At 54.7% G+C, this 15757-nt stretch overlaps 1 protein-coding gene across 15 annotated transcripts in view; it reads left to right on the forward strand.

Moving 5' to 3' along the window:
• The window catches only part of CRTC1 (CREB regulated transcription coactivator 1), a 94801-nt gene that overhangs the window by 68407 nt on the left and 10637 nt on the right, over positions 1 to 15757 (forward strand). For 8 of the 15 annotated variants that reach the window (XM_055372199.2, XM_055372202.2, XM_055372203.2 and 5 more), the window contains 5 exons: positions 2251 to 2336; positions 5659 to 5820; positions 7985 to 8025; positions 8441 to 8661; positions 13844 to 13968. In XM_055372199.2, the coding sequence (XP_055228174.1) occupies positions 2251 to 2336; positions 5659 to 5820; positions 7985 to 8025; positions 8441 to 8661; positions 13844 to 13968 (635 nt within the window). The remainder of the gene's footprint in view (positions 1 to 2250; positions 2337 to 5658; positions 5821 to 7984; positions 8026 to 8440; positions 8662 to 13843; positions 13969 to 15757) is intronic. The other 7 variants (XM_055372207.2, XM_055372208.2, XM_055372206.2 and 4 more) reach the window with 1 other exon arrangement.

The raw sequence follows: 15757 nt of genomic DNA on the forward strand, positions 1-15757 counted from the left end.
CTGCAATCCCAGCACTTTGGGAGGCCGAGGTGGGCGGATCACGAGGCCAGGAGTTTGAGACCAGCCTGGGCAACATAGTGAGACTCTGTCTCTACCAAAAATACAAAAAAATTAACTGGGAGTGTTTGCATGTGCCTGTGGTTCCAGCCACTCGGGAGGCTGAGGCAGGAGAGGGAACTGTTTGAGCCTGGGAGGTGGAAGTTGCAGTGAGCCAAGATCACGCCACTGCACTCCAGCCTGGGTGACAAAGTGAAACCCTGTCTCAAAAGAAAAAAGAAAATGGGGAAATGTTTACTCTTACCTTGACTGAAAGATCCAAGGAAAGGCACCTTCAGGCCCGGCTGGTTCCAGAGCCTCGGTTGATGCCCATCCATCCCGTCGCTCAGACTCTCCCTCTCCTCTTCTTGCTCTGGGGCTGGCTGACATTGTGGCTGACTCACGGGGCCGCTGCTGCCATGAGTGCACTGGTTCCACCTCCATCAGCATTGAGTGACATGGTCTGAACCCCTGTGCTTGGTGCCGGAGGCTCAATAAAGGTTCAGCCACTGGGTGTCAGCAGCCCAGAGCAGGAAGCAAGATCAAGTGGTGGATGCGGAACAGAACATGCAAGCTAGGGCCAGGCGCGGTGGCTCACGCCTGGAATCCCAACACTTTGGGAGGGAGGCTGAGGTGGGCAGATTGCTTGAGGTCAAGAGTTTGAGACCAGCCTGGCCAACATGGAGAAACCCCGTCTCTACTAAAAATATAAAAATTAGCTGGGCTTGGTGGCACATGCCTATAATCTGAGGCTGAGGCAGGAGAATCTCTTGAACCCAGTAGGTGCAGGTTGCAGTGAGCCAAGGTGCCACTGCACTCCAGCCTGGGTGGGAGAGCAAGACTGTCTCAAAAAAAAAAAAAAAAAAGAAAGAAAGAAAAATATACACACAAGCTAGGCAGCTGCTCTTGGGAGAGATTCTTGGCTGTTCTCTGTAGCCTGACGCCTCTGAGGCCCACGTTGGTTCAGCCTCTTCTGTGGGAAGCAGAATCCACACATCCTCAGGCTCCAGAGCTGCTGCTTTATGTTATTTTATTTTAGAGACAGAGTCTTGCTCTGTCACACAGGCTGGAGCGCCATGGCGTGATCACAACTCACTGCAGCCTCTACCTCTCAGGCTCAAGCAAGCCCTCCACCTCAGCCTCTCGCATAGCTGGGACTACAGGTGAGCACCACCACACCCGGCCAACTTTCTTATTTTTTGTAGAGGTGAGGTTTTGCCATGTTGCCCAGGGCAGTCTCAAACTCCTGAGCTCAAGTAATCTGCCTGCCTTGGCCTCCCAAAGTGCTGTAATTACAGGTGTGAGCCACTGTGCCCAGCCTTGTTTCTCTTTGTCTTTCTTTCTTTCTTTTTTTTTTTTTTGAAACAGAGTTTCACTCTGTCGCCCAGGCTGGAGTGCGATGGCGTGATGTCAGCTCACTGCAACCTCTGCCTCCCCGGTTCAAGCAATTCTGCCTCAGCCTCCCGAGTAGCTGGGATTACGAGTCCTGACCACTATGCCCGGCCAACTTTTGTATTTTTAGTAGAGACAGGATTTCGCCACGTTCGCCAGGCTGGTCTCAAACTCCTAACCTCGGGCGATCTGCCCACCTCAGCCTCCCAAAGTGCTGGGATTACAGGCGTGAGCCACCACGCCCAGCCTATTTTTTCTTAAGTCACAGATTCTCTGACTTATTTAAAGCTCATGGGCTGGGCATGGTGGCTCACACCTGTAATCCCAGCACTTTGGGGGGCCAAGGCACGCGGGTCATGAGGTCAGGAGATCGAGACCATCCTGGCTAACACAGTGAAACCCCGTCTCTACTAAAAATACAAAAAAAAAAAAAAAAAAATTAGCCCGGCATCGTGGCGGGCACCTGTAGTCCCAGCTACTTGGGAGGCTGAGGCAGGAGAATGGCGTGAACCCGGGAGGTGGAGCTTGCAGTGAGCTGAGATTGTGCCACTGCACTCCAGCCTGGGCGACAGAGCGAGACTCCGTCTCTAAATAAATAAAAAATAAAAATAAAAAAAATAAATAAATAAATACAGTTGTTGTTGTTTGTCATGAAGCCCTTTTTTGTGGTTTTAGTACAGTCCACAGAAGTTCCCGTTAGGACAGTTGCAGTCTTACCATGGCCATGACTCTGTGTGTCAGGGACGTGTCCTCCTGGTACCACCATGCGGCTGCAAAGAAATTTCTTCTCTGATTCTCCTTCTCCCCCTCCCACCTCCCCAGTCTTACTGTTAACAGTCCCAGGAATGGAAGAGACCACATCAGAGGCAGACAAAAACCTTTCCAAGCAAGCATGGGACACCAAGAAGGTAAGAGCCTATGAGCTTTCAAAAACTTTTTTTCTTCTTTCTCTTCTCAAGCATCACCTGGGCAAAGGTGACAAAATGGCAGGTTGGGGTGGCTTCACCTTCCCAAGACAGGGAACCTCACTCCGATTTTTCCATCTTCAAATTCAGAGAATCTGTTAGGTCTGTTGATCACTAAGATCACTAACAGCAGGCCTTATCCAACAGGCCGGAACTGCACAAAAATTACAACCCAGGCTGGGCGCGGTGGCTCACACCTGTAATCCCAGTACTTTGGGAGGCCGAGGCAGGCGGATTGCCAGAGGTCAGGAGTTCAAGACCAGCCTGGCCAACATGGTGAAACCCTGTCTCTACTAAAAATACAAAAAATTAGCTGGGTATAGTAGTGCACGCCTGTAATCCCAGCTACTTGGGAGACTGAGGTGGGAGAATCGCTTGAAACCTGGAGGCAGAGGTTGCACTGAGCCAAGATTGTGCCATTGCACTCCACCTGGGCAACAGAGCAAGACTCCATCTCAAAAAAAAAAAAAAAAGAATTAAAACCCGTTGCTGGTCAAGTTGCAGTGAAAGGGACAGCAATGCAAATTACTCCTCCCCTATGGGAAAGTGAGGCACCAGCCTGTGCCAAAATCCTTTCAAAAGGGTTTGCTCCAGGCTGTGCATGGCTCACGCCTGTCATCCCAGCACTTTCAGAGGCTGAGGTGGGAGGATTACTTGAGCTCAGGAGTTTGGGAGCAGCCTGGTCAACAAAGTGAGACCCTGCCTCTACAAAAAATGAGCCAGGGATGGTGATGTGTACCTGTACTCTGAGCTACTCAGGAGGCTGAGGCGGGAGTATCACTTGAGCCCAGGAGGTCAAGACTGCAGTGAGCTATGACTATACCATTGCACTCCACCCTGGACAATAGAGCAAGACCCCTTCTGGTGGGGAAAAAAAAAATATTTGCTCCAATAATTTCTTCTTCAGGAATTCAATCATTGAGAGTTGAGGAATGAATAAGGAGCAATGTGTTTTTTAAAGGTATTTTCCAGAGCTTTTGCAATAAACTAGAAACAGCCTGCACATTTCAGGAGTAAGGGATTTGTTGAGGAAATAGTCTTCAGTCCCTTGAGGAGATAAGATTTTGAAGAAATTTTAAACTCAAGAGAGACACTCCTGATACTATTGTCATGTGGACAGAGTAGGATAAGAATATTGGAAAAGGCATAAAACTTGCAGAGATGCAGCTGCACAGATACCAGCAGGCAGACCTGACTGAGGGGCGTCTCGCAAGGGTTGTGCGTTTTCTGTCCTGGTGAGTGTGGGTGGTGCTGTCAGCCCTTTATATCCATCTGTGTATTTCTTTTTCTTTTCTTTTATTTTTATTTTTAAATTTTATTTTATTTATTTTAATTATTTTTATTTTATTTTTTTGAGAAAGAGTCTCGCTCTGTTGCCCAGGCTGGAGTGCAGTGGCGTGATCTCGGCTCACTGCAACCTCTGCTTCCCGGGTTCAAGCGAAGTGATTCTCCTGCCTCAGCCTCCCGAGTAGTTGGGGTCACAGGCGTGTGCCACCACACCTGGCTAATTTTGTATTTTTGGTAGAAACAGGGTTTCACCCTGTTGGCCAGGCTGGTCTCAAACTCCTGACCTCAAGTGATCTGCCCGCCTCGGCCTCCCAAAGTGCTGGGATGACACGCTCTTTTTGTTTTTTTACAAATAGGGTCTCTCTTATGCCTAGGCAAGAGTGCAGTGGTGCCACCCTAGCTCACTGCAGCCTTGGAGTCCTGGACTTAAACAGTCCTCTGCCTCAGCTTCCAGAGTAGCTGGGACTACAGGTGCATGCCACCATGCCTGACAAATGTTTGTATTTTTTGTTTTTTTGAGGCAGGATCTTGCTCTGTTGCCCATGCTGGAGTGCAATGGTGGGAACACGGTTCACTGCAGCCTCAACCTCCCGGGCTCAGGCGATCCTCCTGCCTCAGCCTCCTGTGATGCTGGGACTATAGGAGCATGCCACCACACCTGGCTTTTTTTTTTTTTTTTTTTTTTTTTTCCTGAGATGGAGTTTCACTCTTTCGCCCAGGCTGGAGTGCAGTGGCGCAATCTGGGCTCACTGCAACCTCTGCCCCCCAGGTTCAAGTGATTCTTCTGCCTCAGCCTCCCGAGTAGCTGGGATTACAGGCGTGAGCTACCGTGCCCGGCCAATTTTTAAATCATTTATAGAGATAGGAGCTTACTTTGTTGCCCAGGCTGGTCTCGAACTCCTGGGCTCAAGCAGTCCTCTGCCTCAGCCTCCCAAAGTGCTGAGATTACAGGCATGAGTCACCTCGCCTGGCCTATTTTTTAATTTTTGTTAAAGACGGGGGTCTCACTGTGTTGCCCAGGTTAGTCTCAAACTCCTGGGCTCGGTCTCTGTGTTTCAGTTTGGCACAAGGAGTCACTGAGATTTCCACTCTTGCGGGAAAAAAACTTTAAAAAAGAACTCTAGGCCAGGTGCAGTGGCTTACGCCTGTAATCCCAGCACTTTGGGAGGCCGAGGCCGGTGGATCACCTGAGGTCAGGAGTTTGACACCAGCCTCGACAACATGGTAAAATCCCGTTTCTACTAAATACAAAAAATTAGCCAGGTGTGGTGGCACTTGCCTGTAATCTCAGCTACTTAGGAGGTTGGGACAGGAGAATTGCTTGAACCCGGGAGGCAGAGGTTGCAGTGAGCTGAGACTGTGCCACTGCACTCCAGCCTGGGCACCAAGAGCGAAAACTCCATCTCAAAAAAACAAAACAAAACAAAAAAACTCTAGGCTGGACGGACACAGTCGCTCGTGCCTGTAATCCCAACACTTTGGGAGGCTGATGTGGGAGGATTGCTTGAGCCCAAGAGTTTGAGACCAGCCTGGGCAACATACTGAGACCTGGTCTCTGCAAAACATTTTAAAACAGTTAGCTAGTGTGATATGTGTGTGTGCCTGCTACTTGGGAGGCAGGAGGATCACTTGAGCCCAGGAGCCCAGGAGTTCAAGTCCAGCCTGGGCAACAGAGCAAGACCCTGTCTCTAAAAAAAAAAAAAAAATTCTAACAACAAACAAAACGAGAAAACAAATGTCCAGCAGCAGGGAGGTGGGTAAGTAGGCCACGGTCCACCCACACAGCTGGATGTTCTGCCATTACTCAAGAAAAGGAAGATGGCGACAGTCACCTTGCAGAGGGAGACACACCCCGATAGTGGAGTGGGGTGGTGGGTGAATTTTTAATACTGCTCAGAAATCCATTAATGTCTCCATAATGTTGGTGGAATGCTTTTCAAAGTATTCTTGAGAACGTGATCGCCGGTGTGCTTTTCAGAAATCCGGTAATGAAGCGAATGTTTACTCTCAGAATGAAGGAGGCTCTGGCCAAGCAGAAACCCGTTCAGCTGGCGTTCTCCACAGAGGCTTAACACCCGCCGGTCGCACGCCACCCCTCGGGCACCCCAGTGGCTGCGGGTTGGGCATTGCCCCCTCAACGGTGTGTGCATTTTGAGGCCAGCCCCACCCTCTGCCAGCATGTTCGCCTTTTTCATCTGATAATCCTGAAAGAACTCAGCCAGAAGTGTTTGCCCCAGGGCCCCAGGGGCGGAAACGTGTCACACTGGGAGGCCTCATCCATGGCTGGGGTTCTGTCTGGTCATGCCTGCCAAGAGCAGAAGACGGTCCTGCCTTTGTCCTTGAACAGGAGTCTCGGGGGCCCCTACCTGGAGCCTGTAGTTCCCCAGGGCCTGCAGTGATCCCATGTCTTGGCTGGTGTGATCCCATGTCTTGGCTGGTGTTAGTGCCCCCAACTCACAGGGGAGGAAACATTGGTCCTCCAGGAAGGTTTTCCTGGGCACCCCCTCCCCAGGGCCAACTCACCGGACTCTGTCTGTGAGCGGTGGGGGCTTGGAGGCTGCCCTGCTACCCTACTGTGTCCTCACAGCCAGAGCCAGACCCCACCCTGCCTCAGAAGCCCTTGGAGGTACCCGGCAGGTCTTTCTGCTGGGATTATGATTTTCTTTCCCGTTGCTGTGAAAGTCCATACTTCAGTCCGGGTGCCATGGCTCACACCTGTAATCCCAACACTTTGGGAGGCCGAGGCAGGAGGATCACTGGTGCCCAGGAGTTTGAGGCCAGCCTGGGCAACACGGTGAGCCTCATCTCTTAAAAAAAATTAAAAAATAAAAATTAGGCTGGGCGCAGTGGCTCACGCCTGTAATCCCAGCACTTTGGGAGGCTGAGGTGGACAGATCATGAGGTCAGGAGATCGAGACCATCCTGGCTAACACGGTGAAACCCCGTCTCTACTAAAAATACAAAAATTAGCCGGGCTTGGTGGCGGGCACCTGTAGTCCCAGCTACGCGGGACACTGAGGCAGGAGAATGGGGTGAACCCGGGAGGCGGAGCTTGCAGTGAGCTGAGATCCTGCCACTGCACTCCAGCCTGGGAGACAGAGTGAGAATCCGTCTCTTAAAAAAAAAAAAAAAAAAAAAAAAAAGGCAGAGGAGCCCTTCCCGAGACCCTGAACTTCAAAGGCTCTGTGGGCCACAGTCCAAGAGGAGCCTATTGTGGGCCCTTTCCATACACCATGTCCACGTCCCGAAAGTGTGCTGACAGTGCTCCTCAGCCAAACAGAAAAACCAGTGTCATGCTGAGGGCTACCCAAGCCCTAGTCAGTGGGGGATGAGTGTGGCTGCCCACATAGCAGAGGGACGTCTCGGGACTCTCAGGAAGTAGCAGACCCTGAGGGTCCCCGGGGAAGTTACATGTCTAGGTCTCTGCTGCAAAGCTGGTCAGCCCCAAGACAGGGGCAGTGACCTCTGAACTGAGTTTAGGACATCAGGTCCAAGCTTCCTGGGTCTCCCCTGACTCAGTTCTTCCCTCCTTTAGGCCTTGGCCTTGATTCACTCCCTGGAGACTGGTGGCTGCTCACAAACTTGCCCTGTGGGCACTGGACAGAGGCAACTCCTGCCCCCGGAACCCCTGCCACCATGATCTGGAAACGGCATGGATGGTTGGGGACAGCTCTAGGGACACTTAGCCTCGGGTACCAGGGCTTAGGGCGGCCAGCTTAGCAGAGGCTCTTCTACTGTGCTGGCCGCTGACTGCTGTGGTACAGCCTTGGGAGGGTCAAGAGGCGCTTTACACAAAATTTAAAAAGCAGCCAGGCGCAGTGCAGTGACGCGTGCCTATGGTCCCAGCCACTCGGGAGGCTGAGGCGGGAAGATCATGAGCTCGGGAGGTTGAGGCTGCGGCGAGCTGTGATCACACCACTGCACTCTAGCCTGAGTGACAAAGTGAGATCCTGTCTCTATGAAATAGAATAAAAATTTAAAAAGATCCACATGCCATGTTCTCCCCAGACTCCTCTGAAAAGAGACTGCCGACTGAGGGCAGGAGCAGGGGGAGGGGACCCATAGGGAGACCCTCTCTGTGCAACTCTTGGCTTCGCCCTGGGCATGTCTGGGGCCCGCCCCTCCACCCTGGGGGGTGCCCCTGTCCTCCATCTGTGGGGCTCTGTGGCCCCAGCAAGCTTGGTTCTCATGGTGCGTCTCTGGGCTTTGTGGGAAGATCAGCCGTTTCAAGGAGGCCCAGTGCCCAGGAGGAGGGCCCCACAGGGTGTGCCCCAGGGCTCAGGCTCTCCTGTCTTCTCTTTCAGACGGGGTCCAGGCCCAAGTCCTGTGAGGTCCCCGGAATCAAGTAAGTCTCCACAGGGCCCACCCCACACACTGCATCTTCTGCGCTGCTCCATCCACCCCGGGGCATTCTGTCCACTCTCTTGAGGTTGCAAGTCCCTGCAAGAGGGACACCGTGTGACCAGAGGCCAGTGACAGAGCCCCCACATGCCCACCCCTCAGGCACCTCATTCCCAGGGATGATGCCCTCTCCTGGGTTCAGGGAGGTTGCTGCCCCCGGGCCCCCACCGTCCTCACCGGGTGATAGGCTGCTTTCGAAGGTCTCAGCCTGGTGCCAGCCGACAGTGGTTTCCCAAGCACACAGCACCTGATGGGGGGTGTCCTTTTGCACCCGCTGATTTTCTCCTGCCAGCCCCTTGTCGCTGCCGCCAGCCCCGCCCCGTGAGCTCACCTCCTGCCTGCCTCTGGCCTTTTCCCAGCATCTTCCCGTCTGCCGACCAGGAAAACACTACAGCCCTGATCCCCGCCACCCACAACACAGGGGGCTCCCTGCCCGACCTGACCAACATCCACTTCCCCTCCCCACTCCCGACCCCGCTGGACCCTGAGGAGCCCACCTTCCCTGCACTGAGCAGCTCCAGCAGCACCGGCAACCTCGCGGCCAACCTGACGCACCTGGGCATCGGTGGCGCCGGCCAGGGTAAGGCAGGGACACTCCGCCCTTGGACAGAGCACTGGCTTGTGGAGACAACACGGGCATCTGCAGGATGACTTGGCAGAGTCCCGTCCCAAATACCAGGGCATGGGGGACAGGGCTGGGGGGCGGCCGACAGGCTGACCCAACGGGCACAGGCATCCCAGGTAGGGGTGGGGCCTGGGTACAGGCCTGGTGGAAAGGAGCGCCTGATGCCCCCAGACACCAGACAGTGGGTTTGAGGGTGTGTGATGGTGCTTTGGGGAGTCCAGGAGGGAAGCCCTGGGAGTTTTAACCCAGCTGGGGTGGGCCAGGCCTTCCCTCTGCCCCTCCTCGCCCCCAGCCCCTCATTGGGGGGCGGGACCAGGCCTGACCTGCTTCCTCCACCCGACATCTGACAGCGACCACCTACTTGTCACATCCCAGCACCACCACCCCCACCCCCACCCGTCTCCGGCTCCACACTCCTTTCTTCCTCAGCCACATCCACAGGGACGTCGCACAGGCCCCTCGCCCGTCCCAATAGCTCCTGGCGCTGCTGCCGCCCTGCTCCCCCGGGACCCCCCTCCTGTGGCTGCATTGATTGCAGAGGTGTCCCCCAACTCCTCTGTCCTTTCCCGGACGTGGACCTGACCCATTGTCAGCGTGTCCTGTCGGTTCCGCCCTCAGGACCTGGCCTGACCTGGCTCCTCTCCCCAGGCCCCCAGCCCCCTCCCCACCCAGAACAGCCACCAGCCATGGCTTCCTCCACTTGGGACCTCGCACGGCCCCCAGCTCCCTCTCAGTAAAAGCCTGAGGCCTCCAGGGTCTGGGATGTCCACCCTGGCCCACCCTCCACCCTCTGAACTTAGCCCCAGTCCCACCTCAGGGCCTCTGCACATATAGTCCTTCCTCTCCAGGAGGCTGCAGGCCTCCCTCCCTCCCCTGCCCTGCCCTGCCCTGCTCAGAGCTAGTCCCCTTGGCAAGGCCGTCCCGGCCCTGGCCTCTACTACTGCGTTGCTTTCCTGCACCCCTGCCCTGGCCCACGTTGCTGCTCCGTCCTTAGCTGTTGCCTGCGTCCCCATTGGCTGTGCAGTGTGTGACCTGCATCCCGGGGGTGGCAGGCACCTGGCTTCCAAGGAGGAGAAATGGTGTGGCCCCAACTAGGCCTGGGGGGTGGGACAGGCTGGAGGGGCCGTGGGGGATGCACTGGGGGTGGGGGTGACAGACGCCACTTTGCTGTGCTCTGTCCTGCCCCAGAGCTGGAGAATGAACCGGCCCCGGCCCACTCCACCAGCCCATCCTGCCTCTGCCCCAGGTTTGGAAGGCAGCACCAGGCAGGGCTTTCCATGAGACAGTCACATGCTTACATTTGTAACTGGCGGAGTCCCCCTGGCTGCCCTGGAAGAAGGAGCTTTTGGGAGGGGCGGCCACTGGAGCAGGACAGCACCCCAATTGGGGGCTCTGCCTGGAGACTCCAGGGTGAAATTGGCCAGCCTGGGAGCCGGGTTGATGCAGGGAGTGAAGGAGAGGGAGGAGCCTGGAGGCGTTCCTGGCTTTGGTGCCAGCAGGGCCAGGGGCAGGCAAGGGGCGTGGAGGGTGGCGTGAATGTTCCTGGGTTTTTTGGAGGAGTGCATGGGGACTAGAATAGTGAAGAGGGAACAGGGCCCCAGCCCGGGCGCATTGAGGCTGCATTCTGATGCCCACACCTGGGCCCTGGGCCCTGGGCCCGCGGGGCTCTGCCACTGGACAGAGGGCACCAGAGAAGGCCCAGAAAACACAGCTGATTCGGAGGAGCCCTCTTCATTGTCTCCAGATAGACAGGGCCAGGCAGGCGGCATCCACACGCACCTGCGCAGAACCAGAAAGCTGAAGGTCAGCACTGGGGCTGCAGGTACCCCTGCCCCGCATAGAAGCCGCCATCTCCCAGCCCCTGCTTTTCCCCTCACATCTCTTCACGGCCACCAGAGCACATGGCCCCCTTCCCGCTGGAGGGTCCTTGGCAGGTCCCCAGCGCCCGCCCGGGAGCTGCGCACCTCCAGCCGGCACCCAGTCTAAACAAGCACAAGGAAACACACAACATATGTGGAAGCTGGAGTCAGCACTGGCCAGAGCGGCCCGGTAATGCCTGACATGTGTTGGGTTGTTTGTGAACCTGCCGCCCAAGCAGCTCGCCTGGCAGGGGCTTTGCTTTCTGGACGCCTTTTAAATCAAGCCGAGCTGCCGGCCCCTGGCACACACGAAGGTGGCCCCCTCCCTCCCCGCAAGCCCACCCGCCAGTCAGAACGTGAGCTCCCTCGGGAAGGAAGACAGAGGTCTTCGCGGCCGAGGAGACAGTACCCCGCTTGGCTCCATCTACATTTCCCATATCCCTGGCTGCTTTCCAGAGTGCAGGAGGAGGGCAGGCCCTGGCTCCTCCTTCCTGGCCCAGCTTTGAGGCCGGGCGGGCCCTAACACCTGGCCCGCCCTCCCCTGGCAGCTCTCCCTGCCCGCTCCAGACTTCCCCTCCAGCTGGCTCTGTGCCTGTTCCCGAAGGTGTGCCAGGTTGCCAAAAGGAATTCAACAGCAAGGCTCCCGTCTGCCCTCCTGGGCCAACTGGCCTCTCTAGGGGTGGCCGAGAGCTCACTTTGCAGCCAGTGGAAGATTAAAAACTCCCTTGTATTCAGGGCAGACATTAGAGACTGGCAGCCCAAGGGCCAAATCCAGCCCATGGTATGTTTCGTGTGGGCCCACAGTTGTGCATCTGTAATACAGCCATACGCCACATCTTGACGTTTCTGACAACAGCAAACCACATAATCGGCAGTGGCCCCATCAGAGTATAATGCCGTGTCTTACTGCTCCTTTTCTAGGCTTAGACACACAAGTCCTTACCATTGTGCTACAGTTGCCTACTGTTTTTAATTTTTTTTTTTCTTTTTTTTGAGACAAAGTCTCACTCTGTCACCCAGGCTGGAGTGCAGTGGTGTGATCTCGGCTCACTGCAACCTTCGCCTCCCAGTCCCAAGCGATTCTCCTGCGTCAACCTCCAGAGTAGCTGGGAGTACAGGCGCCCACCACCACGCCTGGCTAATATTTGTATTTTTAGTAGATACGGGGTTTCACCACATTGGCCAGGCCAATCTCAAACTCCTGCCCTCAGGTGATCCGCCTGCCTCAGCCTCCCAAAGTGCTGGGATTACAGGCGTGAGCCACTGCGCCTGGCCGACGGTATTCAGGACAGTCACCCTGTACAGGTTTGTAGCCTGGGAACAAGGGCCCTACCGTCTGGCCGAGGTGTGCAGAGGCTCTGCCATCCAGGTTTGTGTAAGTTGCCCTGTGATCCTCATGCACAGCCATGAAATCGCCGGACAACGCGTTTTTCAGAAGTCACCCCCATTGTTAAGTGATGCGTGACTGTACTTAGAATCAACATTGAAAAACCAGGGGAATGCCAGTAGAACACCAGATTTCTGGCTGCTCTTGAAGAATCACAGCCCAGTGGCCATGGCCGATGTCCTGCACCTCGAGACGGGCCACAGTGCTCTGGTTTGCCTCAGGCCCCACCCGCCCCTGTCATCCCACATCCGTACCCTCACACGCTCCTGACATTTGCCCCTACTTTGTACCGAGCCCAACCTCTGCTTCTGACCTGGGCACTGAGCATCTCTCGGCCTGCTGGACGCACGAAGTGGCGGACACTCAGGAGAAGATGAGGGAGTGGCCCAGGGTCGTGACTCTGAGCGTGCTCTGAGCAGGCTTCCCCCACATCCTCCCGTCCAGGCCTCTGTTGATGCCTCCCTGGATGCCAGGGTCTGCAAAGGGCGCTTGCTGCCTGGGGAGCAGTCAACAGCACCAGGCTTCCTCCCACAGTGCGCAGCCAAGCAGAGCTGCCAGGGCATCCGAGGGGAAGTGCAGGCGTGACCGAGCTCGCCCCGGTGAGCAGCTGCCCTGGGCACGGACAAGGCTGTCTGTCATCTCCCCTCGGTGCTTGTCGGGTGTGTTCCCACGGGCCCACACACCCGCCGTCTCATCTGCCGGAACAAGGTTAATCTGGTGCCCGGATCTCCTGGGGTGAGTCAGGCGGCTTCACCCCCGCCTTGACTGCAGGCCAGATGCTCTTCAGAGACTGCTCCTGACCTCACCAGGGCCTCACTTTGAACCGGAGAGGGCAGCTGTTATCGTCGCCATCTCACCAACCAGGAAACCAAGTCTCCAGAGTGGATGGGGTTCAGGCCAGGCCCGCAGGGGTCCTCCTGCCATCGAGGGGCCTGTTGCCTGCCTGGCATGGTGCCCACAATAACCCAGCCAGCCCCAGCTACTGCCACGTTGAACTTGACCTCACCCAGCTTCATCACTGCAGCAGAATCCAAGGATTGGGTTGCTCAGGGCAAGGGCCTTCGGGGCCGGGGTGAGGGAAGGGGTGATGAGGCGGCTCCTGGCAGGACCTCCAGCAGGAATGATGTGTCAGACCCCAGGGCAGAGAGGGGGAAGGATGTTGAGGAGTGACATTCTTTAGTTCAGACAGCCTGATGGGTGGCACTGCAGCTTGGGGAATGCACCAGGTCTGGGGAGGAGGAAGTGGCTGTGGGACATAGGGGATAGCAGGTGCTCAGGTCTGGGGGCCAAGAGAAGCAGCTGCAGGAATGGGCACATTCACTGAAGGAGGGCAAGATCCACAAGGTGGTGGGCAAAACCACAGCATTGGGCAGGGCCTGCTGGCTTGAAGCTAACCACAACCCAAGCCATTTTCAGCCAAAAAAAACCATTTATTGTCTCCTGAAAGTGGGAAGCAGGCTCAGATGCTGCCTCTCCCCTGCAGCCCTTCAGCTGGCTCCTCACCTCGCCACAGGATGCCCCACACACGGCTCAGACAGCCCTTCCTGGAATTCCATCCAAAGTCCCTGGGAAGGCTCTCATTGGGCCAGCCTGGTTACATGCGCATCTGGGGGCCAATCTTATGCTCCAGAGATGGGGATGTGCTGGTTGGCTGGCTGTGAGACACCCCCTTCCTGGAAGGAAGGAGAACAGACTCTGCAGGACTGTGGGACCCTCGGGTCAGGGATCAGGGCCTTTAGGGGGTGCCCAGGTTTGGCAGTTGGGACATGTCCATGGGCTTCTGTCTGAGCAGTTGAGCTATTCCCATGCAGTGTGACTGTGGGTGTGTAAGCAGCCCTTTCTCAGTGATCAGTCTCACACCTGCTCTCCCTCCCTCCTATTTCCTTTCTAGGAATGAGCACACCTGGCTCCTCTCCACAGCACCGCCCAGCTGGCGTCAGCCCCCTGTCCCTGAGCACAGAGGCAAGGCGTCAGCAGGCATCGCCCACCCTGTCCCCGCTGTCACCCATCACTCAGGTGCGAGGGCAAGGTGGGGGGCAGGTGGGAGGGGGAAAGGGAAAGGTGGAGGCCTGGCTCTACCTCTCGGAAGGCCTCCTGTTCCTTCCAGGAGGCCACAAAACCTTGAGAATGCTCCCAACACTTTTAGTTTTTATTATCAAATTTTCAAGCCGGGTGCCGTAGCTCATGCCTGTAATCCCAGCACTTTGGGAGGCTGAGGCGGGTGGATCACTTGAGGTCAGGAGTTCGAGACCAGCCTGGCCAACATGGTGAAACCTCGTCTCTACAAAAAATACAAAAATTAGCTGGGCGTGGTGGTGTGCGCCTGTGGTCCCAGCTACTAGGGAGGCTAAGATGAGAGGATCACTTGAGCCCAGGGGGTGGAGGCTGCAGTGAGCCGTGATCACACCACTGCACTCTACTCTGGGAGACAGAGTGAGACTCTGTTTCAAAAAAAAAGAAAAAACTCAAGAGGTTAGCTTTTGATTTTTCAATTTGCTGTATTTGCTTGTCTACTTTTTTGGGTAGTTTGTATGTGTCTAGGAATTTGTCCGTTTCGTCTTTGCTATCCAACTTGATGGCAGAAAATTTTTCATAATACTCTTTTGTAATCCCTTTTTTTTTTTTTTAAGACGAAGATTTGCTCTGTAGCCCAGGCTGGAGTGCAGTGGCGTGATCTCAGCTCACGGCAACCTTGCTTCCTGGGTTCAAGCCATTCACCTGCCTCAGCCTTCCAAGTAGCTGGGACTACAGGCATGTGCCACCTTGCCTGGCTAATTTTTTTTTTGTATTTTTAGTAGAGATGGGGTTTCACCATGCTGGCCAGGCTGGTCTCGAACTCCTGACTTCAAGTGATCTGCCTCCTTTGGCCTCCAAAAGTGCTGGGATTACAGATGTGAGCCACCGCGCCTGACCGTAATCCCTTTTTTAAAAAAATTTTTGAGACAGAGTCTCGCTCTGTCACCCAGGGTGGAGTGCAGTGGCGTGATCTTGGTTCATTGCAACCTCTGCCTCCCAATTTCAAGCAATTCTTGTGCCTCAGCCACCTGAGTAGCTGGGATTACAGGTGCCTGCCACCACGCCTGGCTAATTTAAAAAAATAATACTAGAGATGGGTTTTTGCCATGTTGGCCAGGCTGGTCTCGAACTCCTGGCCTCAGGCAATCTGCCCACCTCGGCCTCCCAAAGTGCTCGGACTATAGGCGTGAGCCACCACACCCAGCCTTGTAATCCTTTTTATTTACGTAAAGTTGGTAGCAAAGTTCCCATTTTCATTTTCTGATTTTAGTAATTTGAATCTTCCCTCTTTTTTACCTAATCAATGCAGCTTCATAGAATGAGTTAGGAATGTCCACTTCTCTTCTATTTTTTGGAAGTATTTTTAATTCTTCTTTAAATGTTTGGTAAAATTAGGCGGGTGTAATGGTAAATTCCTGTAGTCCCAGGTTTGGTAAAATTCACCAGTGCAGCCACCTGTGTCTTAGCTCAAATGTGTTGGGAAGTTTCCAATCTCATCTCCTTCTTATAAGGCTATTCAGGTTTTCTGTTTTTTCTTGAGTCAGTTTTGGTCATTTGTGCATTTCTAGAAATTTATCCATTTTGTCTTTTTAAAAACAAAACAAAAAAACCCTAACAGAGAACTTTGACATTTTTAAAATTTTTTTATTTTTTAATTTTAATTTAATTTTTTTTTTGAGACAGAGTCTCACTCTGTCGCCCAGGCTGGAGTGCAGTGGTGTGCTCTTGGCTCTCCTGCAGCCTCTGCCTCCCAGGTTCAAGCGATTTTCGTGCTAGCCTCCCAAGTAGC

This window comes from Gorilla gorilla, chromosome 20 (genome assembly GCF_029281585.2).
Source record: "Gorilla gorilla gorilla isolate KB3781 chromosome 20, NHGRI_mGorGor1-v2.1_pri, whole genome shotgun sequence".
NCBI lineage: Eukaryota > Metazoa > Chordata > Mammalia > Primates > Hominidae > Gorilla > Gorilla gorilla.